Source organism: Thunnus albacares, chromosome 3 (genome assembly GCF_914725855.1).
Source record: "Thunnus albacares chromosome 3, fThuAlb1.1, whole genome shotgun sequence".
In the NCBI taxonomy this organism is placed as follows: domain Eukaryota; kingdom Metazoa; phylum Chordata; class Actinopteri; order Scombriformes; family Scombridae; genus Thunnus; species Thunnus albacares.
In genome coordinates, this window is record NC_058108.1 from 22,872,973 (window position 1) to 22,900,686 (window position 27,714).

The following is a 27,714-nucleotide window of genomic DNA, read 5'->3' on the forward strand; positions in this document are numbered from 1 at the left end:
TTTATTTTAAATGTGACATTTCTGTCTGTGCTCTTCCTACTGCTTGGAAGTGGGCAGGGCTCAGTTGTAAAAAGTGATACTGTGCGTTCCCATGTACAAATTAGGAATGTCTAATACATATAAATATTTATTTTTAGCAATATTTGAATCAAAATATGATGATGGCTGTGAGGTTTTTTGCTCATGTTGGCGAGCCACAGAGTCAATCAAATCTGATCAAACTGAACCCACAGTTCTGATGAAGCTGTTGTAAAAGGGTCAAATTCTAAACAAATAATAAGCATATTTGCTTATTATATATTAATAACTGAGGGTGTTTTTTCTCTCCAAACTTTACATTATTGAGAAAAAATGCAAGTCTGAAACAGGTCACACTGTCCTATTGAACTAACCTTTTTTATCTTACCTCAGCCATACACTGTCTTGTGAATAAATAATAGAATTTAACTTATGAAGCAACACCACAAGCAATAATCAGTCTTTTGTAACCAATGATACAAAATACATTCTTTTATTCATTCATCATTGTAAATACACAAAACAAATCAGTGAGAAGTATTCACACAAACAATATTTAGTGGGATATAAATCTTGACACCATTTACACACCATTTACACAAACTATTTTGGAAGTTAACGTGCTTGTCTTTATGTTATCCTTTTGATGCATCCAGTCTGTAATATCAGTCAAAGCTATCTATGCTTCTCCCCCCTCTTTCTATACGCACAGCTTATATCATTTCCACTACTTTATTTCTGAATCTATCCAGCTGTGCTCATCCTATCTCATCCCTTTACTCTTCTCACCTAGATCATTTTTGCTGTAATGTTTAGGATTCATATTTTTATTATATGTACATGATATACATTGATTCTTAAATACATTTTCATTGTTTCCAATCTATTTACAATATAAGAGCTTATTGATATTTTAGATGGTTACAAAATATGTGTACTTGATGCTCTAAAAAAATATTAAAGCAAAAGGAGACAAATGTGATATTATATTGACTATTTAGTTAACAACTGGTTGTTTAAAAGGAGTGGTGCACTGCTTCACATCCAGTACAACATAACTGCACAGTATTTCATGAGAGGAAAGTGTGCAGTCATATTTGAAAAACAGAAAAATAAACAGGACCTTGCGCCATCAACAAAATGTTGACTCAAACTGAAATTCTTCTTGAGAACACCCGGTTTATGGAGACTTTTTGTAATTCTAATCAATCTTCTCACGTCTCCATTCCTACTGGCTTTGTAAATGGAAAAAATTGCACTTCCATCATACCCTTGAATCCTGTGATTGAAAAAGCAGAGCCATTCTCTGTCTGGTATCGGAACCGCTAAGTCTGCAGTAGAGCACTACCTCAGTGCAAACAGTCTTACCCACACAGTTGTATCACAATAGAATGCAGCTGTATCTGACAGATCAAACAAGGTTTCCACAACGGACGCAATACTTTATCTCTCTTCTTGTGGCTAAAAATCGAGCGAGGAGCTAATGTCCCAGATGAAACTCATCATCCTAATGTAAATGTTCTTTCATTCTTTGGTTTAAGAGTATTATGCGTCGCATTGAAGTCCCAGAATACCGTTACACAAGTCTGTAGTGAACAGTGTATGCGATTAGTTCCTCATATAATATGACCAGTATTTAGTGGGTCTGGACATTGTTACTGGTTGTGAATGTTTTGCATAGCAATAGTTGAATAGAACTGAACAAAAACAACATGAAGAGTGAGATGCTGAGATTTTACGTAACAGACGACAGAACATTGCAAAATTCAGATCCGGTAATAAAACAAAGGATATTCATGTCTTTAGAGCAATTGGACTTTAGAGTTTGGTGAGGAATGTACTGTGCAGTAATAATATGGCTTGTCTGTACCTGTCTTTTACGTCTGTTGCCTCCATCTGGAAAAAGTCCACACCTACATCACAGCATCTGCTGGCTAACTTTGTGGCTCCCTGAATGTCATAAAAAGGTGTATGTGTGTGTGTGTGTGTGTGTCTGTGTGTGTATGTGTGTGTGTGTGTCTGTGTGTCTGTGTGTGTGTGTGTGTGTGTGTGTGTGTGTGTGTGTGTCTGAGAGTGCGTGTTTGTATGTGGGTGCAGGGATGGACGACTCACAGCAAACACATTAAAGCATTCCCATTCGCTTTCTGCTTGCTGAATAGCAACCCACACAGTCTGTTCTGTCTCTTGTTAGTCTCTGTCTTTTGCTCCTTTTCAGTACAGCCACAACCCATCCTTTAAAAAACTTTCCCTGGCAGATGGAGAGAGAGAGGCCTCTACGCCGACAGCAGCTGCCTCCGCTTCAGATCTTCTGGCACATGTGGAGCCTGGATTTGGACGAGGAGGTGGCGTCTTTCCACACCTTGCAGGAGAGGCCCTTGGCACAGTCACAGCGCTGGAAGATTTCCAAACCGTGAGAGCCTTTCTTCCTCTGCTTGGTGCACACCTCTCCCTGCCTCAGCACCGGCTTGCAGATTTTGGTCCAGAAATGGCGGGCGCAGCAGTAGCCCTCCGAGCAGTCAGATGAACGCAAGCAAGGGTCGCCCTCATGGCCTGTCAGAGGAAGAAGAGAGACAGTGAGCAATATATCTCCAAACAGTTTATCAAGTTGGCGTATCTCTACTCAGAAAAACAGAAACAAATGCTTCATCGGAGACATAAAAGAGCTGCATGAAATTATAAACCATCCAGCATCTTGGAGTTCGCTGTATGGTGCTTTAGTTAAAGAAAGCAAAGGAAATGTATAATCATTGTTCATTATGCTGTTATGTTTTCCATACGGATACGTTTATGCAGCCCTTTCTTCACGTTTCAATTCAGACTGCATTATGTGTGGCCATGTCAGAGACAAAAGAAACATATGAAGCTTTCCGCATAAATCAAACAAACAATTTGCTTATTCTGTATATTAACCATATCGTCCCATCTGGTGTTAGTCTGCTATTCTTGGCAGGATGTTAACATTACTCTTATGAATGTATTAGTATAATTAGTACAATTTGGTCATGCAGACTTTCTGTGAAACACTTTTAAATGTGTGTCACCTCTTGCCAAAGGCTGCTTCATCACTCAGACTAGTCATTCTGTATCCCTGACAAAACACACTTTGCTGATTAGTAATTTCAATATGAAGCTCTGACCCTCAGCGCGATAGACTGCTAAGACTGACTGCTTGTTCATTGCTTTAACGCCACTGAATCTCCTTGCGGATTTTACTCATGAAGCAACTTGCGTAAGGCCGTTATAATGTAATAATGTTGAAGGAGAGAGATTGAGTCAAGCACAAATAAAAGTAAATGGCCTTATTTATCACAACTTTAAGTAGTGCTGCTATTTTCACATTGATTTTAGCATTGCAGCCTGCTGTCTTGAGGGTGCATTTAGAGTTTAGTAATTTAAGTGTCTCATTAAATATATTGCTTTATGGATAGGCCCTTACATTAACTTAAATCAGGTGACATGAACGGTAAGCAGGGGGGTCAGAGAGTTATTAGCTATAATTGTGCCAAACCTGCATTCTGTGGTTTTTACTTGTGTATCACACAATGTGCGCTGTCAGGGAAAGTGTTTGCATGGCTTTATGTAGGTGCAGAAACAGCAGGGTCATTGTGGTTTCTTCTAGACTCCCCATGCTGTGCTTTGGGCTCGCAGAATCTGACATATGAGCAGAGGGGTAATTATCAACATAGTTTGTGGACTGGCGTCGCCCATGAAATCTGCAGGACACGCAGACAGTGAACAACAAAAAGATTCAGCCATTCAGGCCAGGTTCAGTGAGGATGGCAGCAAAGAAGATGAGAGAAAAGACAACAGCAGAGGCGGACTTTACCATTAGGTAAGGTAGGCAACTGCCCAAGTAATAGAGGCCCAAAACAGCTATAGATTTATTACGATGTTTATGAAGCATATAAAATTATGTTACTATTCATTAGACCCCGGAAATACTTACAAAACAAAAAAATTATCGTCAATGTAAGACCCTCCTGCGCACTAGAGATTAATGGACAATCACTGAGGAGCAGCTGCAACCCCCGCGCACCTCTCAACTAATTGCTAAGGACGCAGAAACTCCTCGAGGTGACGTTTAATTCAACACAGCATTAAACAGAATTGTCACAGAGCATATTTCAAAAAAACAAAAAAACAAAGAAAAGTGAAGCAATCATTGTAAAACTCCAGAATGTAATCTGCTTTTCAGCTGCTCCCCCTGAAACAATGAGCAGGACCACAATTACTGACGTTTTCCTGTCGCATCGACTCATTTGTTAGATGATGAGAGCACCAACACTCTTCTCCTCTAAACCCTCATGAAAACAGGCAAAGAGAATGATGATAATGTAAGAAAAAAACTGCATTCAAGGAAGAGGGAAAGTCAACTAGTAGAGTAATGAAAAATGCTTTCAGGATAGTAGGAGAGAGATGTGCAGCAACCTGCTCGTCCAAGTGATGGAAGAAGTATTCAGATCCTTAAAGAAAAAATACTGCAAAATACTGTAGTATAGAAATAGTATAGAAATACTCCATTACAAGTCAAAGTCCTGCATTTAAAGTTTCACTTGTGTTATGTTACATGTTACTTGTGTTATTATTACAGACATATTGCCTTATAAGAAGCATTTGAAAGTTAATTTGAATGTTTATTTTAACATAATTTTATCAGAATCATCTTTATTGATGGTCAAATATGTCTTTGCCTGTTTTTAAAAACTGCCTCAGTGAGTTATGCACAAGAATTCCAGTGCACTTGTATTGTTCTGTACCTGTCAGAATGACAATAAAAATCTGTCTCTCTGTCTTTCTTCAAGTAGCCTTAAGTACAAGTAGTCTACCTCACTTGAGTAAATGAATTTAGTTTTTTTTCACTGGCTGGTTCAGTGAGCAGTTCAGGTCAGAGAAGCAGAGGAAAAACCTGGTAAATGACTGGAGTTAATGAAATCATCAGCCTCTTTAATACCATATAGTGAAAAGTAACCAAGTACATTTACTCAAGTATTATGCTTTCAGTTATGAGGTACATTACTTTACTTTAATATATCTATTTTATACAACTGCATACTTCCACTCCACTTATACTGGGAGGGATTGGGTCCCTTCTATTTCAGAGGGAAACACTGTACTTTTCATTCTACTACATTTATCTGACAGTTTCTTACTTGAGCTCTACTTTGAACGGATGTGAAACCTGCAGTCTGCAGTCTCTAGTGCAAATGCTCTGCCCATAGAGCATCATGCATTCATCCAGCCAGCGTGGGAATGTCACACCCGACACCAGATTTTAAAACTCTGTATACTGTGAGAAACAGAGAGATTTACCTGGCGGTGATAGGCTTAATCAGCATTATTGTGTGAACTCATTTGGCAAGAGCTCGAAAGTAAGGGATGTTTCTTTATATGTAAAAGTCCCACAATATAGCTTTAAGTAAATTTAGGTACATTGTGCTAATAATACTTCTTCACTTACATTTTGAATGCAGGACTTTTACTGTTTACATACTATGTTTAGTGTGGTATTAATTGATGTTTGAAGTACTTCATCTTCGACCACCAGTTCCAACATTCTCAATTAGAGAAAGGGTGAGAATACGGACCGAAGGAGGCTTCATGACTAAGTTTGCCTGGGGCCCCTAAATCACAAAATCCGCCCCTGGACAACAGTGATAGTGTTTGGACATGACAGTGGACATGTTTTAAACATAACATCAGACATATGTAGTCAAATCTTACCTTTAAGAGGATGCTTAGCATGTGCTTTCCCACTCTTCCTCCAGCTGTGGTCTTTGGTGGAAAGTTTGTTATGCTCATCTAAAGCTGAGATGTGAGGTGAAAGCACACTCTCAGAGATAGGGACACAAATATCTGCAGATTGATAAAGGAGAGAAAAGTATAAAGGTGAAACATCACAGAAACCGATACTAAAAAACAAAACAAACAAAAAAACCCAACAAATTTTCAACCAACTATGCTTGTTTAAAGACCAGAACCTTGTTTCCCAAAAGCGTCTTAACTATAAGTCTATCTTTTAGGGTCATCTTAGCCTCAAGATGCTTTTGGGGAACAGGGCCCAGATCAATATCTTATCTTAGCTTGTGTTAGTGATTACTGACTGGAAGTTCTCAGGGGAACTAACTGCAATTGTTAACTTCCACTCACTGTGTGTCAGCCATGTCAATTAAAAAGAAGTAACCTCTGGCCCTCTGCCACACATACACACACTCATGCCATTCACACAGTTTATTGCTAAAACATCATACCAAAATATGACCACTGATTCCTAACCTCTGGGCATCAATTTAATACAGTTCAACTATAGTTCAGGATTCTGTCTGAAAGCATGTGTTCAACATTATTTAAATATATTGGCTCCCTCACTAAGTCTCTGGGCTAGATACTGTGGTACTGTTTGTTCAGTGACCTGAAACAAGTCACTTTTTCCAGAATATTTGCATAAGACAAAAAATCTAATTTCTCAGTCGTTCCCTGCAGTTACAAATAACAGAAACCGACATGCACTAAAACTGTGTTTGTGTCAGGTACGTACAGTTACTACAGCGGTTCCCGGGACAGCACATGGCATCTCGATGGCAACGCTTCTTCCTCCTGCGGCAGGTGAGGCAGCGAGAGGGAGACTGTTGGGGGCTATGGCAGTAACTTCCCACACTGCACTCCTTATCGTTGCTACAGGGATACATCTGCTGAGGAAAAAGATGCATTTACTTAGAGTTTATAAAAAATTCTATACTCCATAAGCAGACATTTACTTTTAAAGAGATGCTGCTAAAGTGAAAAATTGAATTAGCACAGCTGCAAAAAATATAAGAGGAACACATTGTGCGTGGCAGGACTTGGTTGCACGTGGTTGCATTTGCATTGCCCACCTGCTCAGAATACAAGTCCTCCAAATGAAATGACAAAATACGTTGTTGGTCCATGCACTCCAGAGAAACATGTACATTAGAAGCATTTTCTGATCTGACACCCCATATCAACAGGATATCATTTGTCTGTGACTGTCACAAGGTGCAGTCATGCTTTGTTTCATAGCTCTTTGATTTCCAGAATAAACATCCCTTATTCAAAAGTTAACTATCCTTTCCTTGGATAATACCTTAACTGATGCCAATTTGACTGTGATTTCTCTGCCTCTGGGGGATAAAACAATATGAAACATTCACACACATGTGGTTTTGGTGTAAGCATAATTGATTCCCTTATTCACGTCTGCAGGGTCATTCTGTTGTAGTACAGACTAGCACACAGCAGGGGAGCCACTTTCTGGAAAGATGTCTCAGACTAGCTGTTGGATGCCCCCCTAACAAAGTCACACACAGTCCTGCAGTTCACTGTCAAACTCTGTCCAATGTCTAATATCATTAAATTGTCTCTTTTTATTGGGCAACAGATCCTTTTGGGATGGTAAATGTGTCATCTCTTCCCATATTAATTTAATAGGACATATATTTGATGGTAGTGATTCTGCACCTCCTACGCAAGGACATCAGCTGCGTCCACCACATTTCTACCAAATTATCAGAGTGCTGTGTTGCAGAGGGCACTGCTGGTGAAGGAAAGGAACCCCTACAAAACTCAGACCTACAGTAACACAATATTGCACTACTTCTAATTCCACTTCATGCACCACGGTTGCATCATGCGCCTCAGGCCACAAAATTAAAATCGGAGCAAGCAGTTAACATGTCAAATAAAACTCGTGTTATGTTCAGGTTACAGGTCTTTGGAGGGACTCAACATTCAGAAAACCGCTGTGCAATTAGACCGAAAACATGACCTCATGTTAGAAATTGTATGTGTTGCTTTAAGAGAATATCAAGGAGTTATTCAATCTGATGATAAGCTTTTTAGCTGTATTTGTGTGCAGGCCTGTGCATCAGTGACACAGAAGAACTATAAATAAATAGCGCTGTTTTAAGAGAGAAATGCTGGACCCCTGTAATACTGAAGAAAGCCAAGCAATTGAAGCTTTGATTGTTAAGAGTCATTTTGTTTTTAGTCAGAAGTTTCCCTGCTGGCAATTCAGGATACTCAAGAATTGTTCTCAATGAAAACTTCAGATGCTCCAAAATTGATTGTTTCTGGTAAGAGACATTGCTGTTTTTTAAATGTAACTATTGGTTTTGCACAACAAAAAACAAATGCCATGCACCTTCATCGTAGTGCAATTGTGGCCAAAGCAGCAGAGATTTACAACATCATCAAATTAACCCAAAACTAGTCGCATGGCTTGATACTACTTGGGGTAAGTGGGAAAATATGTTGGTTGTTTGTTTTGGGTGAACTGACTCTTTCAGATCATAAACTCTGGTCCCTATGAGGCCAATTTTGCATTTCCAGTAGTGGACAACATGTTGTAGGGATTAACATTTCACTCACTGGTATTGTCTTTTTTTCAGGTCCCAAACAATGAAGCTATTACAGTTTCTAAACCGGGAAGAACTGCCTCAGTTTCTCTCAATTTCTCTCAGTCGTGTCTAGATGTTAATCCTAGATTGCGAAACTCTCGCGAGCTGCTGCAAAATATTCTTGTCTTGCTATTTTAAATCTCGTGAGTTTTCGCCAATCTAGGGTTACCATCTAGACACAACCATTTCTCTTAGTGTTCAGAGGCTTAATGAGTCTACAGACATAATTGAGGGGTAATTACTGCAGCTAATCATACTCCTCTAGAGTCGATTTAGCACAGTTTGCATGGTTTGTTTTAGTATTTCTTGTTTTTACACAGAAAAGGTAAAGCCATATTTCTCTTGTAAAGCCCAAGATGTAAAAAAAAAAAAAGGATTCCTCAAGTCTTTTCTGTGAGTGGACTGAAATGACCAAGCTTGAAAAACCACCACCTAACAAACATCCATTGTCCACAGCAGCTAGAAGTACAATTAAGGCCAAGCTCACTTTTTCCATAACAAGTGTGTACACCAATAAGAGGTTTTACTGGAACTGCTGTCTTGATATAATTCCTTGCACATGCAAAGTCCTGTCACCGTTAGACTTGGAGCAGGAGCAAAGGAGTTTGACATAAATTGTATCACAAATCAAATGAACTCGCCATACAACTGAAATAATGTCACGAATTTGCACTGAACTCATTTTGCACTGAAGAGAACAGGACATTTTGAACAGCTGCAGGGCAGCATCAATACTCTGGCTCAGGTCCACATCCGTTGGGTGAGACACAAAAAAGGTCAGGCAACTGTGTTTCTCCAATTGCTGAACATCTTTATCTTATTTTAAGCCATTCAGTTTGATTTTAGGATATTTTTTATTGCATCGGATGGACTGAGTTGTCAGACATTTGCACAACACAACACCTATTCAAATATGCAGATCAGTAAAATGAGCAGGATATGAAATCTGACTGTGTAAATTATGTCCAGTGTAGACTGACATTAGAACAACATGTTTGGCTGGCACACCACCACCGGCACCACAACCACATTTAGCTGGCACTGCACTGACAGATCTGATTTAGTGTGGCTTACCACTGACAAACATGGAACAATAAACGTGAATGAACATGAAAAAGGTTTAAATCAGAGTAAAATCATTATAGCCACAATAAAAAGCAAACTCCATTTGGGGTACAAGGTCAGCTGAGAGAGACTGCCATACCCAAAAGAACAGGCATCATTCCAAACATGAATGTACACCACATGTTTAAATCATCTCTCAACAATATCAATATTTCAGCACATTAGAAGTTGTTACTTGATGTGCATGTGCATAGGAAAGTGAACAAGATTAGACTCATTGGAAGTTTGCCATACTGACTTTCTCAGGCTGGAAACACATGGAGGCAATGAGACAGCCATAGAAAAATGAGCAGGAATATTAAACTGAATGCTCATCCATCATTATGACAAATTCCCATAATGCAGATGCTTAATGTGTTGATGAAAGTAACAAAGCCCTATGCTTGATGGATTTGAAAGAAATCTTAATTACGAACTACTATGTTAAGATGTGTTCTGAGAATAATCAGAGCCTTATTTTAAAGGCGCAGTCAACTGATTTAACACATGAAGTCATGTGAAAACAGTTTTATAATATATCTGCAGGCTCTGGAGGAGCTTTGTCAAATCTGAGTAAATAACCTCCCTGGCGATGTCATCAGGGTTTCCAAAGCTTAGATTTTGGAGACATTTTTTTTAAAGCCTAAAAAATGGGGGTGAGGGGTTTAAAAGACAGTTCAGGTAGAGTATAATAAAGACGCAATCAACTTGCATTATGGATGCCTGATTTTAATCTCTCTTCTTCTCATCAAAGTGGAATATGAAATGAAATCTTCCATGGAATTGCAGCACTTCTTTAGATCTGAGCTGTTCTTTCACAAGCAAAAAAATTTTTTTTACAGGAAATAGTTTGACATTTTTGGAAAAAGGCTTATTTGTTTTCTTGCCGAGAGTAAGATGAGAAGATCAACACTTTTCTAGTTTGCGTGTTGAGTACAGAGCTATGGCTAGGAGGCAATTAGCCTAGCTTAGCATAAAGACATAAAGTTCAAGCATTCTTCTACCAGCACCTCTAAAGCTCACTATAACATGTTGTATCTTGTTTGTCTAATTTGTGAATAAGCAGAAATTATATGGTGAAAAATGTGTGGTGTCAGAGGGTGTTCTGTAACATAACTACTTTTTTATTTATTCGTCTGCTCAGCCCTTCTGTGATGTGTCTGCTGGTTGCCTTGCAACCTCACTGTGACATGACTCCAGGAAGTCATGGTACCCGGCTGATGTTCGCCAAGAATTTTACATTTCTGTTTCTGTAGCGGTTAAACAGGACTTGTAAGTGGTAGGTGGATTTTTTAATTTAGGAGAGAGCCAGGCTAGCTGTTTCCCCATGCTTTCATTTTTTTATGCTAAGCTAAGCTAATTGCATCCTGGATTCAGCTCTGTACTTAACGCACAGACAAGAGTGGTATAAATCTTATGATCTCAGCGAGAAATATTTCCCAAGCATGCCAAACTATTTCTTAATTCAAAAACAGTTAAGATGTAAGTTAAGACAAACTATTTTCACGGTCATGAATGAACTTTTATGCTCAGCTGGGCTTTTCTGTTTTTGTGTCAACTGCTCATTCAGAATAAAGTGCACATTTCCATGGACTCTCGGTGCAATCACAGCTGAGGAGGGAAATATGCTTGAATTATGGTCTGAAAAGAAGTTCAAGAGAGTGCAGTGGGAGTTTTTTACCCTGACATGAAAAATGTGCTGTTATCTAAATATGAAGACAAATGGGCCCAGCCACGTGTAGTACTACTTCATACTACCTGCTCTGATTTCTATCCTGATTTCTATCTGTCTTTCTGGCCAGCAGGCTTGGATCGATTACAGTGCATTGCACATGTAGGGGGGGAATAGCAGGGTGAAAGAAGAAGAACGGGGCTCACCTCTTCCATCACAGCTCAAACCGCAAGACAGCCCTTTGAAACCCAATGATACGAGGCCGTCCCCCAAATCACGTCTGATAATCTCGCCTTATCTTGTCATGTTTTAAAACGCCTCATTCGCAACTTCTGAGGGACGTGGCTTCATTTGGATGCATCTCATTCATCTCACATCTTTTCTCTGTTGCTCCCTTATTTTTCCCTACACAGCCTTCGCACATAAAAGCGCAGCCTTGGATCCTGCGCAGGAAGTGGGTTGAGAGCTGTGTACTCTGCAGCCTCTCTTGGTATGCTGGTGCGACGATAAAGGCAGAGACAGACAGTGAGCCATAAGGGAAGCCCCCGGCCTTGTCTCGTGCTGCTCTCGTGCTGGTAAAGCACTATGGCTTTGAAGAGAAACCTTAAATGTGCGGGAGCAACAATCTACAAGGGATTTACTGCAGGATATACAGGGCTTTCAACCCTCCTCCTGGTTTTTGGATCCCTTATTTACCGAGTCATTCCAAAGTGCTGATATATTTTGATGGAACTGCAGTGCAATACACAAAAAATGTATCTTAAAATTGCATGGTTAGTTAGTTGAGAGTCAGAGGGTTTAAAACTTAGGGACAGCAGAAAATTATTGGGATGATGTGGTGGGCTAAATATAATTTTTTGTAAGGCTTTGTAAAAAATCATTATTGTTTTTTTTTTAATGCTTCCCTTCCTCCCCACAACATGTTAAAATATCTGATAGAAACCCTGAGAAAGAGAAAGACCTGCTGTCCTCTGCATATGGCAAAAAAGTGTCCCTTTATGAACCATGGCACAAGTCAAAGCTGTCTTTTTTACAACTTTATTTATATAACTAGGGTGAGAAAATATAAAAGACGATCCCCTGCTTTCCCTAAATAGTCTGACTCCCCTGCCTTCAGCCAAAAGATTTCCTGACCCCTTCTCCCACCCTAATAATATTCATACAGTCCCTTACTGTTTGTACATGGGAAAACATTGCATTAATAATTATATGGAGCATGGTAATTGTACAACCACTGTTTTTACCTGAAAAAAGCACAAATAACCACAATAAATCTTGAGTAAAAGATGTCTTCACACACTATTTGAGCCCCATGTCGTGATGGCACTTGACCTTCAGAGATCAAGCCCGTAACCTGAAACTGTGAATGGTTTTAATGAGTGGTGGGGGCCTTACAGAGTCAAATAAACGATGTCACTGAATAAACAAACTTCATATGCCCTGAAAGCACAGACAGCTGATATCAGATAACATAGGGATGCCTGTGCACAAGTCACTCATACAAACCATGTCTTCAAACACAGCTTGGTGTCTTTCATCACTCAAAACACATGTGTTTATGGGCATGTCCCTTTGAGCGCTAGATCCCAGAGTCTCCAAAAACTAGACGTTCCTTAAGTTAAGTATACATTCTGAGTTGATCTTATTCATCGAACGTGAAGGAAGGCACACAGTCACCGTACATGGCTGCTCTCTTCAAAGACTATCAAAGGAATAGGGAAAAGCTCTTGATGGTAATCTAGGAGGTGTGTTACTCTAAAAGGTGTAATCCTGTGGAATGAGAGGTGTATGGGTCTCCTCTCTCATTAACAGGTCCAATCACAGTAAAGGAGGTCACCACATGAGGCCCCTAATGGCTCCAGTTCGGGGCCCTCACTGCACCCAAGGGAGCCACAGACTGGAAAGGCGACAGGAGACCGAAGCACGAGTTGAGCTGAGCGCTAACAAGCAGTCACACCTCTCTCTGCCTTTTCTCTCTCTTTCTCAGCTCATTAAGATCACTTAACAGTCATTTTAGGTTAGAGCGGGGGTAGGCAGTGCTGAGAGAGAGAAAGAACGTGGCTCTGCTTTTATAGGCAGAGCCCTCGGAGATCGCTTGTTAAAGTAATCTCTGCGCTGAATTAAATAAAGCAACTAGTTAAGGCTGACTGACCGACTGCTGATGTTTTACAGACACGTACTTGCATGAATGCCGCCACGCTGTCGGTTCCCTTGTGGGTTCAGAGGTTACAGTGGTGAGCACTGCCTGCCCGTGCTATCCATTTCTGTTGGTTCCCTTCCAAGGAGCCACCAGTGCCACCCACGAGCGCCGACTGTCAAGGTCTTAGAGGCCTGCGTTTTGGTTTTGTCGGTTTTACTCCAGTCAGGCTGATGTGAAAAGAGTGAGACAACGGGAAAAACACTTTGCCCCAGCAAAGGATAGCTAAAACCTGACCCTGGTTCGCGTGTGATTAATATAACTCTTATCTCCAAACCTTGTCAGCAGCTACAGGAAATAAAAGCACATTAGGCTGTCAAATGCTTCCTATAGCCGAAGACTCTGACCAGCGTTTCTAATCTGATGGATAAAACACCAAATTACACTCTTGTTTCCTGCTGCAGTGGCTTGTCTCTGCGGGGTGGCTGGACTCCCTTCCTCGATAATTTGCTACATTTGAAAGTGAGCCAATGAAGTCAAATTATTGCGTGATTTCTTGCAATTTTCTGCATTTTTCTTAAACTTTTTCAGGACCTCCAAACAGAGCTGCCTCACACCATGTAAGAATGTTCTCTATTCTTGACTGCGGACTAAATTTTTTTCTTTAAATGGCCATGGTGGGGAATTACTGATATTCTCACTCACATCACTGGCAAGATCACAATCACTCACATCCTGAACCCACTGCAAATTCTCCAGAGGTGTGATAATCTGCCAACTATTCCTCACTAAATGTAACACACTCAACAGCATGAAAACTCAACCATAAATCTACTTGTAGGATATCGGCACAGAGGATTCCTATTAAGCACATGCCAGAGGAGAAATCTGAGTTGATGCAGACCCATTTTCCAAAATTACAACCAAGCCTTAATCAGCAGTAACTCATTTCACAAATGCAGAAAAAGATTAAAATATTTTCAGGGGCCTACTATGAATCACTTTAGAAAGAAAATGACTCAGTAATGTGTTGTTTTGTCTAATGTAAGCTGTTTTAAGACATCCACTATAGTGAAATAATCTAAGGTATAGTAGTAAATGCTGATCAGTGTGCCTGTGATCACTTCTTAACTAAATCCATGCCACACTTTGCCATTACAGCCTCACAAAAAAGGCAGACTTGTTATCTTTGATATATTTTGCTCATAAATGGCCACTGTTTGATGAGATGCAGAAGTGAAGTTTGCTTGCTAGCGTCTAGCCGCATATCTGGCCAAGGCTGCACTGCGGCTGTTACTTTACAACTCTGGAAAACCTCCTGGCAGCAAGAACACACACACACACACACACACACATATATACCCCCCTCTTTCTATAAATGCTATTAGCCATCTTCATTTGAACACACTACACCATACACCATGACATTTTACTTTTATAATAGTATGGTGGTCTCTGCACACACATATTGTTTCCCCTCAGTCCACTCTTCCAAACCGCTCCAGATTATTGCAATGGCAACGATGTAAGCAGGCATTCAAATTGAGGTCTGGCAGGGTTGCTTGAGGTTGGATCTCCGCACTCCGCAGAGGAGAGAAAGTGGCTTTTCCATAATTTTCTTCTGCCTGAGCTGGATGTCAGAGCGCTGCTCTCAGCACTACACACTTCACAGATATCCAGCATTATCACTACAGCAAGTGATATTACAGACAGCTGAACAGGGCAAATGTAAACATAGGTTAGTGTTAAATCTAGAGGGTGAGACTGTCCCGCAAAAGCTTAAAAAATAAAGACAGGAGTAATCAGCTGTTTTAGTGAGCTGATGAGGAGACTCTGCCTGCTGTGGGGGGACATGATGGAGATGTGGCAGTGCCATCTGCTGCTCAAAAAGATACTGTAAGGCGTTAACAGCGAGTCAGAGTTTAACATAATCAGACTATTAATTAAAACATACAGTCAGCTGTGATATTTACACCATTTCTAGGAGATGAAGGACAGTGCCTTTTGTCAGTTTTTTGACATCTGATATGTCATGTTTCTTTCTTCAGGACTTCTTTACATATCAATTTTCCAAACCGTCCTCAGAGCTAAAACATCCGCTTCTCAGAAATTAAAGAGTTCTACTTTTCTGGCCAACAACAGCCCTAATTTCTCACTTGATAAAAACCACTCATAATGTTCACAACCTTTTCATGTTTGCCAGAGTGAAACTTGCCAAATCTGTAACATTTTTTATCCCACCTTTGCTGTCAAATTACAGTAATATGGCACTTTGTTGAAACAGCAGGAATTGATAACTCTTTGAGTGGGTATTAAGTGGTTGGTAAGCGTATCCCTCAGAGGCCCCACAGTAAGAATCTCATAATCCCAGCAAGCGTCTGGACCACTTTAATGACACTAAGACCCAGACAGAAAATTACCCCAAGTGTTAACTTTTTCTCACATTTCTGCTGCCATTAATGATTTACTGTGGAAGTGCGCTGCGACCGACAGTGGCGTCAGGTCTGAAAGGCAATTAAGGTTTATGAGGGGTCCAATCCCTGCAATTTCCAATAACGATTCACACGTGAGAGAGCTTTTTCTTATGGCATAAGGCTATTTTACTTGTTCACCTCAAGACAGTCCATAGGTACATTTTTGGAGACATACTACAGAATTACGCACGCTTGTCTTTATCCATACTCATAATTACATTAATTGTTAAAAACAATAATAATCTTCCTTTTTCATGTCTATTAGAATAAATTAATAACATTTTTGGAATAGTTAAATTATGATTACCACAAATAATAGATTATTCCTTCACCCAATATCCGGCTGTGCGTAAACATGAGATTGGCATATGAATTTCTAAATTCTCAAGACAATTAAATAATTTAGATTACCTGCGCAAGGACGTTATACTTCTTGGTGATCCCGGTGTGGACAGTAGCGGAGCGGTTTGTGGCGGGTGTGGGTGTCTCTTCCAGCAGAGCAGGCTTGATGGAGTTCGCCTTTGGGCGCGCCTCTGATACCTGGGATGTCCCCGTCCTCAGTGTAGCGACGAGAAACATCACAGCACAGTATCTATTCCATGTAGAGACAAGCATCCTTAAAAAAAATACTGAAATGCCGCAAAAGAGGGGAAAAAAGGCCAAATCACTTGAATAACCTAAACTTTGCGCGAAGGTTTGTGCCGCAAAAATGAAGTATCTCAATGGGAAGTGTGCGCCCTGGCAGTGTCCATGCGTTACGCTTGCCCGACTGCGATACAGAAAGTAGTGATGAGGCCAAGTTTTTGGTCCTGAAAATCAGATATTCAGAAGAATGACTGCCATCGACACAGTTATCTGAAAGCACAGAGAGCCCAGTGTGGGAGGGAAATAACGAAGACGTGAATCTCTTAAAATGCTGATGCTCTGAGGGTCAGACAGAAACTTGACAAGAGATTTCCACTCTGTCTCTGGCTGTGAGTGAGCACTTAGTCCTGCTGCCGGGTGTTTTATGATCTCGGATACTTTCTTTTTATAGGATTCTAATGAGTTTGCTTCCCCCGCCCCTATTCACAACTGACAAAGAATGAAACTGATCTGTGTGCGGCACTGCTGCTTGCGCATTGTCGTCTGGACACCGGCACCAGGAGCCCCGTTGGGAAAAAGCTATAAAATTATACACTGTGTATTTTAACTGGGCGCTTGACCCTTTTTACTGCGAGGCGGTCGGGCGCATAGGAAATGGGAAAAAAAGCCAGGGTTAGGCTGCTCTAAAGACGGTTTGTAAGTAGCCTAAAGTGGAAAGTTTTCAATAGAATTAATAGGTGTCACTAGTAAATAGTCACCTGTCTGCGTAATCATGTAAAATCTAAAATATTCACATTCATCCCATCTCAAAACAATAAGTGCTTTAAACTTTTAACTACTACTTTATGATGTATGTCATTGGTGTCCCGATCATCTCTGGTATGAATGTGAAATGTAAATAAGCAGGAAGCGGTTCAGGGTCCATTTAACCGGCATTCCGGAATAACTTAAACTATCTGATAACCATTGTTTTCCCTCTGTGGGAAAGGCATCCCTCATGATGCAAGGAATGCCAATGGTGATAAAGTTAGTGATATAAGTATTATAGAGGCTCCTTTGTTTGATTCTCTATCGGGATAAGTTATATTCATGTTGGTAAGATAATGCATGTAGAAGCACAATGAACTCTTTCTGTTTCAGACAGGTAAAGCCTATGATTTTGGAGGAATAGTGTATTTAGTTCACGGACAAAAGTCCTATCCACTCTGAAAATAGAAAGTATTATGCACAAATACAAACCACACTACATGTAAATCAAGCACAAAAGTCATCTTATCAATGTAGAGAAATAACCAGCCAGTCACCAAACCATCTTTCCCACAATGGCTCTAATAATGCTTTAGTCTTCTCACAAGTTGGAACCATCTATTCACTGCTGGAAGCTCTGCTGGGCTGGGATGAAACCAGTATACCGGTAAAGGCTTCTGACCTCAAAAGTGATCCATCACAGGCTCCAATTCAAAGTGTCAAGTTCTTTTGTTTGAGACAATGGACAATCAACTGAACTGGGGAGTGGGAGGAAGTATTGGACTTGTTTGATGTAACTGTAGATGCTTAGAGGTGATACTATTTTAGCCACCTTTGTCACCTGAGTGCACAGTGATTTACCTTGAAAGACTACCACCAGACAGTCACTTTCTGATGGAAAAAAAGCATTTTTTTTAAAATGAGCCATTGTCACGGGAAAAAAGATGAAGTTGTACATTTTCAGAGAGGAGTGAGACTGCAAAAAATAAACTTCAACTGAATAAGTATCACTGCTATTGTGAAGATTTCATTAATATGTTCTGTGGGATAAATGAAAGATTATGTTCAAGCAAAACAAAAACTTTGCCTCACAGCAAAAGCTTTGCAATATGAATATGATTTATTCCATAAACACCAGGTGATGCCCAGCTGGATTTTGTCTGCCTTCAATGCTGCTGATTAAACAGCTGAAAAAGTTCATGAAGAGAGGGGTGAAAGTGTCTCACAGTAAACCAGACAACCAGAGCAAAGGAAGATGGGACTGGTTTGGAGCATCTATGGAATTCAAAACATATTCATCACTTTAATACATGCAAGCAGAAAAGGGGAGACACTTAAAATGACATACTGCTGAAACTCTGGAGGAGAAAAAACAGCATGTTGATGTTTTGGTGCTGATAAGCGTGGAGATGTCTAGAGAAACCACAGCCGATGGGATGTGACAGGCCTGAGTAACAGATGAGCCCGTGAAGGGAAGGTGATGCGAATGTTTTGGACAGCGAAGCTTCTGGTGCCATAGATAAGGTTCTTCATGTCCTAACTCTATGCAGAAGTTTTTAGGGATGGCAGTGTGAGTACGTCCCTGCTGCTTTGTCACTTTTTTCAACACAGCAGGTTAACAAAAAGCTTTGAGGATGTCACCAATTAGTGTAAGAAACGTGGATCCTCCTTTTTTTAAAAAAAAAAAAAAAAAATGAGGACATGTGCTTGGTTCCTTCACAGCTTGGCTTCACTGAAATACAGAGAAGGTCACCTGGGCCAAGATTTATGATTGCTTTCTTGGCTCATTCAGTTGGAAAGAGTTTACTGTGGGATTATCTTATGTTCTGACATGCTATCATCACCTCAGCCTCCACACGGTAATCACATTTGACTACTATTTTGCAGCATTAATACTCTGACAACACAGACATTGCTGAGTCTCACATGTTGAAAAATCCAAACCATCTGTAAAATAATATTTGAGAACGTATCAATATCAGTTCACCTGACAACAGAGAGAGCAAAGCACCGCTGATGTGCTGTCTGTTTTGAGGGAAGACTTAAGTTGTATCACAGCAGGTAGACTGCCTTGACGTCAGGCTGGAAAACTCTGGCATCGCTTGCAGGTGACTAATAAGTGAAAGAGGTCCTGTCCAGTCAAATTAGAGTTATGTTAATGTTGACAGAGACAGTCATGTGACGCAGGTGGTCATCTGCTTGGTGCCACAGTCTCAATCTACAGCTGACAGACAGTGTAACATTTGGAGTGAGTTGCATAAATATAGCTTAATACTGGTCCAAGCCTTCGACTGGACTCAGATTCCTGAATTAAAACAGACTGTCTGTTGTATAAATATTATGACTGATTTGTTTCAAGTTGCCAAATTAGCCACTCTGTCCTCTTTATTAAAGCTTGATGCCTTCAAATGGAACTTGTGAGGTCATATTTTCAACAGATGAGTACACAATATTTGTTAATTATATGGTTTAAGAACATTAGATCAGTGTTGCAAAGTGACTGACATTAAACATAGGCATTGCCTTGTTTCCTTTTTAAAATTTTTAATGAGTTTAATGAGTGTTTTCTGCATTTTGATGTGACATTAGGAGCTAGAAAAGGGTAGATGGCAATAGTAATTAATGAAAACGATTATTATTTATGAATTACTAAAAAGTACTAAAAGTATTTGCCAAATTTCTTTTTAAAATTCTGTGTACTGTTCATCACAAGCTTTCATAAACTTTCTGTTCACAAAGTGCGTCCTATTGTGAATATTGGAACTCCACTTAAGGCACCTTAAAGCTTTGTTTATACACATGCTATCTGTGGCGTGGGCCACAGATAGCATGTGAGCTACAAGCAAGTACACAAACATTTATGCTCAAAGCGTTGTCAGGTGCAGTATTCTCCAAAATGCCAGGGGGCGTACAAACATAATATTCTGTGAATAATCTGCAGAATGGATGTATTATAAGAGCTGGATACCGGACCAAAAATGGCGCCCATTTAGTCCAATAAGAACTGCTCAGCTGGCGTATATACCAAAAAAAGTTTCTAGCTTCTGGGTTTGCTTCCGTGTTGTGCGGCCCACTGAATATGCACAGTGGTGTTTCCCCTGCTGGCCCCGCCCGCAAGTTCCCGCTCGGCCCATAGACTTTACAATGTGATGACGTCATGGATTTTTTCTTGGCTCAAGGAAAGTTTTGCAAATATAAAACTCAATGGATCAAAACTTCATAATAGAAAGAGTCATAATTGACCTTGTTTGAAGTTCTTGGTGTCATGTCAACAGTTTTACAGACGTCTCTTTTACAGTGGTGGTCTATGGGGAAAATGCTTTTTGGGCCACAGGGGTATTTTTCATTACAATACTGTGCGTGACCACTGGGAAAAATTGGCTGCTAGGCCTAGCGGCAGAGCCCTATCCAGCTCTTATAATACATCCATGATCTGCAGTCTTGCAGACCCACACGATACACCCACTTTACTGTAGGAACCGACCACTTTACTACATGACACCCCCCTACCCTCCCACCCCCTGGAGTTCGTCATTGCTGAGTAAGAATACTTATGGATATTAAAACTACAAAGGCAATGCAAGAGGAGATAGTCTGTCAGTCCCTGGGAATATAGCCGTATTATGAGGCCAGTGCATGCTATCTACAAGGAAATGCACTTCAAGTGGCGGTGCACAACCAATCAAAGTCATTAGGCTAGACAGAGCAAGGAAAGTTTATAAAGTCAATTGTTTTACATGAGGCAAGAACATGCATTATAACAATATTTAAAAACACAATGACCAGATGAGTTCTGTAACAGGTTGTTCAGTGTCTATAGCAACTCTGACTTCACATTATATTTGAGTCTGTCTTTGTGCGCCTTGCTTTCGGTTTTCTTTCCTCTGATATCTGCTTGTTGAATTTCAAACACTGTATTTTACAATAAAGCAATAAAGTATTAAATGACTGTGATACAGTGTATAGTATGACATTTATGAGAGCAGTAGTCTGTAGACACAACATCTTACATGCTGTGTGAAGTCCAACATGAGATTAAAGGTCTTGGAATTGGGTTAAAGTCATTATGGGTTGATCCTTTCATGTGACTGAAGACAGTGTAAAGACTTGCTGTGGCACAGTGAGACTGGTTCTTATTAATGGATCACACAGTCCAGGACTGGTTTCACCCTCCTGGTTGACCACCCGCAGCCACGCATCAGTACAACACATCAGTCAGCCCACCCTGAGTCTGCCTTTGATTCAGGGCCGTTCAGAAATTTGGGTGTTTATGTTCTGTGCAGAATATGGGGTTCCCCACAGTTAAGACCCAGCAACATGTCTGTAAATCATGCTTTGTTAGTGCGGTGGAGCTCAGTGAAAGGCTGTATTGCTGACTTTGATGTGAGTCACACAGAACATGCATATGGGCTACACCCAGACGAGATGATAAACAAATGATCCAAGAGACTGTCTATCCCTTCTTTCGTAGATCACTACCTCCACGACCTGCAGATGTGAGCTGGTAGCCTGATGACGCAGGTCATAAGGCAGGTGTGGCTAACCGTTATTGTGATAGGCTGAGAGGAAGTAGGTCTGATTCCAGAAAGTGAAGCGTTTGGACATAATGAGAAAAAGCACATTTGTTGGGAGTTTATTTTGATTTTAAATGCAGATGATTGTTCTTATTTTTATTACCGGAATTTTTCAGCATGACACTGGTGATGGATTATGGGGAAATCTATTTTCATTAAGAGTCGTTTCCGAACAGGATTTTGGTTTGCTTATTTCATTGGTTAATTTATTAAATTTTCCAAGCAATCCTTGATTTAATATTTGTAGAGATGAGTACATATCTGGACAGCTTTCTTTCAACACTTGTCTTTTAAAGTCTTTCCAAATAAATTAGAAAATCCTATGCATATGTTTATAATAAAGAGTGAGCCTTGTAGCAGTGAGTGCCTTGCAGTAGATACAAGAACTAGCCAGAATTTAAGAAATTTGAGAAGGAAAAGCATTTTGTTCAAACTTGACTATACTAAGACACAAACACGTTTGTTTTCCAGAGATAACTATTACTTAAAACTGATACATCTCTATTGAAACACAGCATATATGGACTAATTTGACTTTTTTATAATCAATTTTATCTTTACCATCAGATTCAGTGATATTAGATAAGGAAATGTAGCATATTTTACTACAAGTAAACATTAAAACAACAAGTAACATGTACAGAAGAGTACAATAAAGGAAATGCACAAGAAACCCAGACAAGCACACAAACAATAACTAATTATAAGCCTGAGAAAGTGGAAAAGTGTTCAGTTTGTTTTTGACTGTTGTGACAGATGTGGTTTGCTCCTGATCGGAGGACCAAAGTAACTGAAAGCACCTCCACCAGATCTGGATCTTATCAGGTACAATAGGTCTGACTGAACTGTAGTCAGGGAGCAGGTCAGAATTGTTCTAGGGAGCCAGACCATTAAGTACTTTAAAGATTATTAGCAGAACTAATACATACACATAATACATTAAACGTATCATATCAATGTTTTCTTTACAGTTGTAGCCTCAACGACACAAAAAGGCTCCAAAGTGCTTAATTACAACAACGGTACTTGGGTAAAGGCAATTATTTTGCCATTAGTGCAGTATAAATTCTGATTAGGTAATCTCTGCCATATGTGTATGTTCATTAGTCAATGAAAGAAAGTAATTTGTAAGACTTAACTTAACATGAAGGAGCGTAGGATGTCTCTACATTCTCAGTCCTGTGAATTTAATCGTGTTGAATAACTTCCGCTGAATTCAAATGATTTATTGTTCCAGTCTTTCCCACTCTACATACAGCGCACGTCCTGTGGCTCTGATCTGGATCGTTAGCAACATCACTTTAATCAAAAGTCCAACACTGCTTTCATAACTTCACTCAGCTGCACATTCCAGTGAGATGAACAGGAGGCTGCAGTGAGAAGTGGGCAGGGCTCTGTTAAAAAGACGACATGTTGCTCGGCAGATAATTGTTCCTATCCTCTCATTTCCCGGGAAGATGGATTAGGCCATTTCGGAAGAATCGGGCCTTCAGTTGGGAACATGAATGCGCCCAGTTACCGCCTTTAACTGACTCAGATTATTTAATCGATAACAGTGACCCTTCTACGGCAGAGTGCTGACCACATGAAAGCACGCAGAGCTCTGGTAATCAAGGGCCCAGAAGGCCATTCCTGCCTTTAAATCAAAAGATGCCCTCTTTGCCTTGGGCTGTAGGAAGTGGCGACACACAGAGGCGCACTGTCACTGATGCTCCTGCTATTTGAAGTCCTCTTTAAAGATGTGGCTGCCTGTCCTCCTGAGGTTTCACTATAGACAATAGATATAAGAGAAAAAGCAGCTTTGGCATTCTACGATCATGTCTCATGGTCAAATATAGAGACGAATACCAAAAGACATGAACACAGGTATCACACAGAACAATAGCGTGCATACATACAAGGCTTTTGTTCATTCTTCAGCAGTGCCGGTCACTGCGATATTACATAGGAGGAGGGAGGATTAAATATAGTTGTCTATGCTGAGGTTGACATATTTGAAAAGAAAATTTCAGCTTGTGGTTCGGACTAGCATGAACCATGAATAACAGACACCAGGTACATATTCAGCAGAGCAGTATGCACTGGGGCCAGAGTCTGGCAGTTTGTGGCCAACTCTCCAAATGAGATTTATGATGTGTCTGACCAATATAGGCTATAAATACCATGTTCTCATGATAAACTGTGATTTTCCAAATATTCCATTGAATCAATATGGTAAACCAGAAAATTAGATAATACCATCTGTGGGATTTTAATAGCATACTTAGAGCTCAGCAGAGCATGGACAGCACAGATAAATGTAAGCTTAATTATTGCTGCTGAGATCCCCATGAGGAGTGTTGATTAGTTTTGACAGTAATAGTGTTTTAATTGAAGCCAGCCCCGGCCACATGCATGTGAGCCTGGTGGTATACATGCTATGTCTGGCTCACGCATGCACTCGGCAGTTTACCCTAAAGTGCTGCTTTAAAATGTCTGCAGTAATTACAAGAGCATACAATTTTTGGTCTGTAACTCGCAGTATGTTCAGAAACAGTGTTTTCAGGTTTTGTTCTGTACTGTAGCCAATAGCTGTTTCAGCAAGTTAACACATTTTATTACAAGAGTTACAAAATGTGCTGTATACGGTGGAAAAGCTGTACACATCCATGCTGTAAATTGCATTCAGTAATTTTACTTAGATCAACAGCTAAAGATTTGAAGTACTGTACTGATGTACATTTCAAAATCAATGTACTAAATTTCTCTGCCACATACATAGATAGCAGATAGATTAAATGATAAGAAGTAGAAATAATTCTGATCCTCATAAATGTTTAAGCCTTACATACTGTTCATATTCTGACCCTTCACAGTATCCGCTCATGTCAGCCATCATGATTTAACTGAATTTTATTGAATGTGACAAATGCAACAACATTTTTGAATGGAGATTTTTGAATTATAATGAATACGTGTTAAATTTAACCTGGAATTCTCTCTAAACATTTATGTGGAATAAAGTTGACATATTTCCATTTTTGTATATCTTGGGTCATTTCAGTAAATGTTCTAAAATTTCAGGCTAAAAGAATGGTGTTTAGGTGTTTTCAGTCCCTCCAGGAAATTGCAATTTTGCAATCTCGATATCAATCAATCAATCAATCAATCAATTTTAATTTATATAGCGCCAAATCACAACAAAAGTCATCTCAGGGCACTTTTCACATAGAGCAGGTCTAAACCATACTCTTTAATTTACAGAGACCCAACAATTCCCCCATGAGCAAGCATTTGGCAACAGCAGTAAGGAAAAACTCCCAATAATTAATGTAAATTCAAGGAATCTCCATAATATTCGCAATAGCTTGCAATTTTGCCAAATTACTGCAACTTTTCCATGAAATCGGCAAATCAACAGACCACTTGTGATTTGGACCAGTTGTCACATTTTAGTGTTGTGGTTACTTATGTCATCTTAGCACACATTCAGCAAGGATTCAGGTGGAAGATGGACAAATCTCACCTGACAACAAAAATTACTGCCATAGACCATGCAAAACAATTCCCAAATGTTTTGTTTCACTTTGTTTTTCATTTAACCTGCACTAGGCATTTGGTTTGCATCCAGTTAGTCAGAAGAATACAAGTTGATGCGTTGTTCAAGGCAAAGATGGACAAAATCTACCTTTAACATAAAAATGGGCACTTTGGAAATGAAACAATATTTTTATGTTAATTTATTTTTTTAATGGCATTATTGACTAATTTTATTTGTAGCTAATGTTGAGGTGAAAGTTGTAGTAGTTTGTAGTAGTAGTTCTTAAAAAATGGCATTATTTTCCTATGCTTGCATTTTTTCCCAATTCCCACAACTGTACTGCCGAAAGAGCACATAAAACATTGCACATTTTAAGAAAAGCAGCTGCAAAATCAAACATTTTTGGCTTTAATCCTGGAGGGACTGGTTTTTGCTGTGTTTGTACTGCTCAAATGTACAAATGGGTCAAGTTTAACCTGAACTGTACATAAAGGTTAAAAGCTGTCATTCAGCATCATACAGAAATATAACATTGTGTCAAACAGAGGGTTGGGTTCCATTTCAGATCCATTTCCAAGTAAAGCTTTTATTTAATCTTTTATCTTCTTTTTTATCAACAAATACAGGTGATAGATATTCATTAAGAAATCTATCTGGCAAAATATAAGAATCCTATTGTTAGATATTTTCAATTTAACAATTGACTTGTAGTGAAGAACCCACAGAGAATTATCCCCCAACTCTGCAGTGTCCTTCAGTTCTGCAGAGCATTTTAGCATCTTTCAGCTAATTGTTGTGGTTTTCTGACCTACAACTTTACTGTTTTGGTTCACTCTCACCATTCTCATTCAACCCAATTGCCAGAAGAAAACATTGGCATTAAATGTTTCTGCAAACCAGAAATGTTGAATATATACGTTTCAACACGTGAAATACATATATCAACATTTCTACAAACGTAGCATATTAACATTTCTGTTCAGTTGAATAATGGTGTTTTATGGTGTGACAACGCTGTGGTTAAGATCTGGTTAGGTTTAGGCACAAAGACCACTTGGTTAGGGTTAGGGAAAGATCATGGTTTGGTTTAAAATAAAAATAAAAAAATAAAATAAAAATGGCCAATGTCTTACTAAAAACACCAGGTTTTCTCACCAGAAAAACAGTTGCAAATGTCCTGACTTCTCGCTAAAAACACCTGCTTTTGTCAGTTGAAACAGAAAGCAGGCATTGGTTTCGAGGTGGTCTCGAACTGTACTCTCTGCTGACTTCCAACTTGCTGGCAAGAAACTTACTAACCATCCACCGGCCCCTCCTTCTCCTAATAGGAAAGATCAGCTCATATAGATTGCATGTGAACTACGTCACTTTAGAAATGTTGAGACGATATGTATTTTTGAAACGTTGATATACGTTTTGTTAACATTTTGATATGACACGTATTGTTGAAATGTTAATATGCTATGTTTTGTCTCATTAGCGTTATATCAAGATGCAACAGGCAGCAGCAAAAAGGCTCTGATGAACTCACTGTACACCAGCACCAAACTGCAGAAGTTATCAACTAACTTGTGAACATAATGGAGCATTTAACACGTAAACAGTCAGAGATATCCCTCTAGAGACCATAACAGAACAAAAAGGAGAGTGAACATTTGACTTATTTTCATCAAGTTGACACAGTTTGTTGGCCAAAACATGAGTTGCAGGTTTAAGTTTGAGTTCTTTGGCTGTTAGTCTGAATTTTAATTCTTTAGATATGACTTTATTCATAATCTTTGTCAGTTTAAGTTGTTAAACCTAAGTTAAACCTAAATATTTAAATATACAAGGATTCACATTTGACAAGCTGACTGTATACTTAAAATGCTTGTGAACCCTGACCCAGGCTACAGTACACATGTAGTTCTAAGACATTCAGTGCCATGTAATCAATGTCTCTGTGTGTTATTTTGGGCTCTTCAAACTCTAAATTCCCTTCTGGCTTTAATCTGACTTCGGATCTGCCCATCCTAAAAGGTACTTCTTTGTTGTTCCTGCAAGCAGCTGTGGTGACATCATTTTTCTGTGATCACTCGCTATCAGTGTTACTGCGCAGTACTGGATTGAATGACTGCCACACAATGCTCCATTGTCCCCAAACCTGTGATGTTGGTGCACAGGAAAGTCACAGAGGTGGATCTCTTTGTACATTTCAAGCGCAGGCTTCTATGAGTGTAATTCCCTCTCAGATCTTTTTATCCCTGCACATTTGTGACCATACAGCCCGTCTAACTCTGTAGAACTATGGAGATCCAAGGTATTCCCTGCCTGGTTTGGTTTTAATAACTGACTATAAAATTCAGTTAATGCATTACCATTCTTATGAAGGTGCTACATCAATTCTTATTTAGTATTTAGTAGCTACAAAGCTTAAACTTTCTATGTATTCACTCGCTATTTGGTGGTTGTAATAGTTTTGTATGGTGA

General features: G+C 39.6%; 1 protein-coding gene across 2 annotated transcripts; it reads right to left on the minus strand.

The window, feature by feature from the left end:
* Nucleotides 1-514: 514 nt before the first annotated feature.
* Nucleotides 515-16,825, minus strand: dkk2 (dickkopf WNT signaling pathway inhibitor 2). Of its 2 annotated transcripts, none has more exons than XM_044345520.1 (4): nucleotides 16,231-16,825; nucleotides 6,554-6,704; nucleotides 5,740-5,871; nucleotides 515-2,568 (listed from the first exon to the last, which is right to left on the minus strand). In XM_044345520.1, the coding sequence occupies exons 1-4, from the start codon at nucleotides 16,432-16,434 to the stop codon at nucleotides 2,318-2,320; spliced, it is 738 nt and encodes a 245-aa protein (XP_044201455.1). In that variant the 5' UTR covers nucleotides 16,435-16,825; the 3' UTR covers nucleotides 515-2,317. The 2 variants fall into 2 exon arrangements, with proteins under 2 accessions (XP_044201455.1, XP_044201454.1); XM_044345519.1 differs by having other exon boundaries at nucleotides 6,554-6,707.
* Nucleotides 16,826-27,714: the final 10,889 nt, after the last annotated feature.

Bases quoted from the DNA above. Each gene is read 5' to 3' on its own strand.
- dkk2 (XM_044345519.1), bottom strand. From the start codon at position 16,434: ATGCTTGTCTCTACATGGAATAGATACTGTGCTGTGATGTTTCTCGTC. The intron at 6,708-16,230 runs GTAATCTAAATT...CTTTTTCCTCAG, and splicing joins AGTATAACGTCCTTGCGCAG to CAGATGTATCCCTGTAGCAA. The intron at 2,569-5,739 runs GTAAGATTTGAC...TTCCTCTGACAG, and splicing joins TGCTAAGCATCCTCTTAAAG to GCCATGAGGGCGACCCTTGC.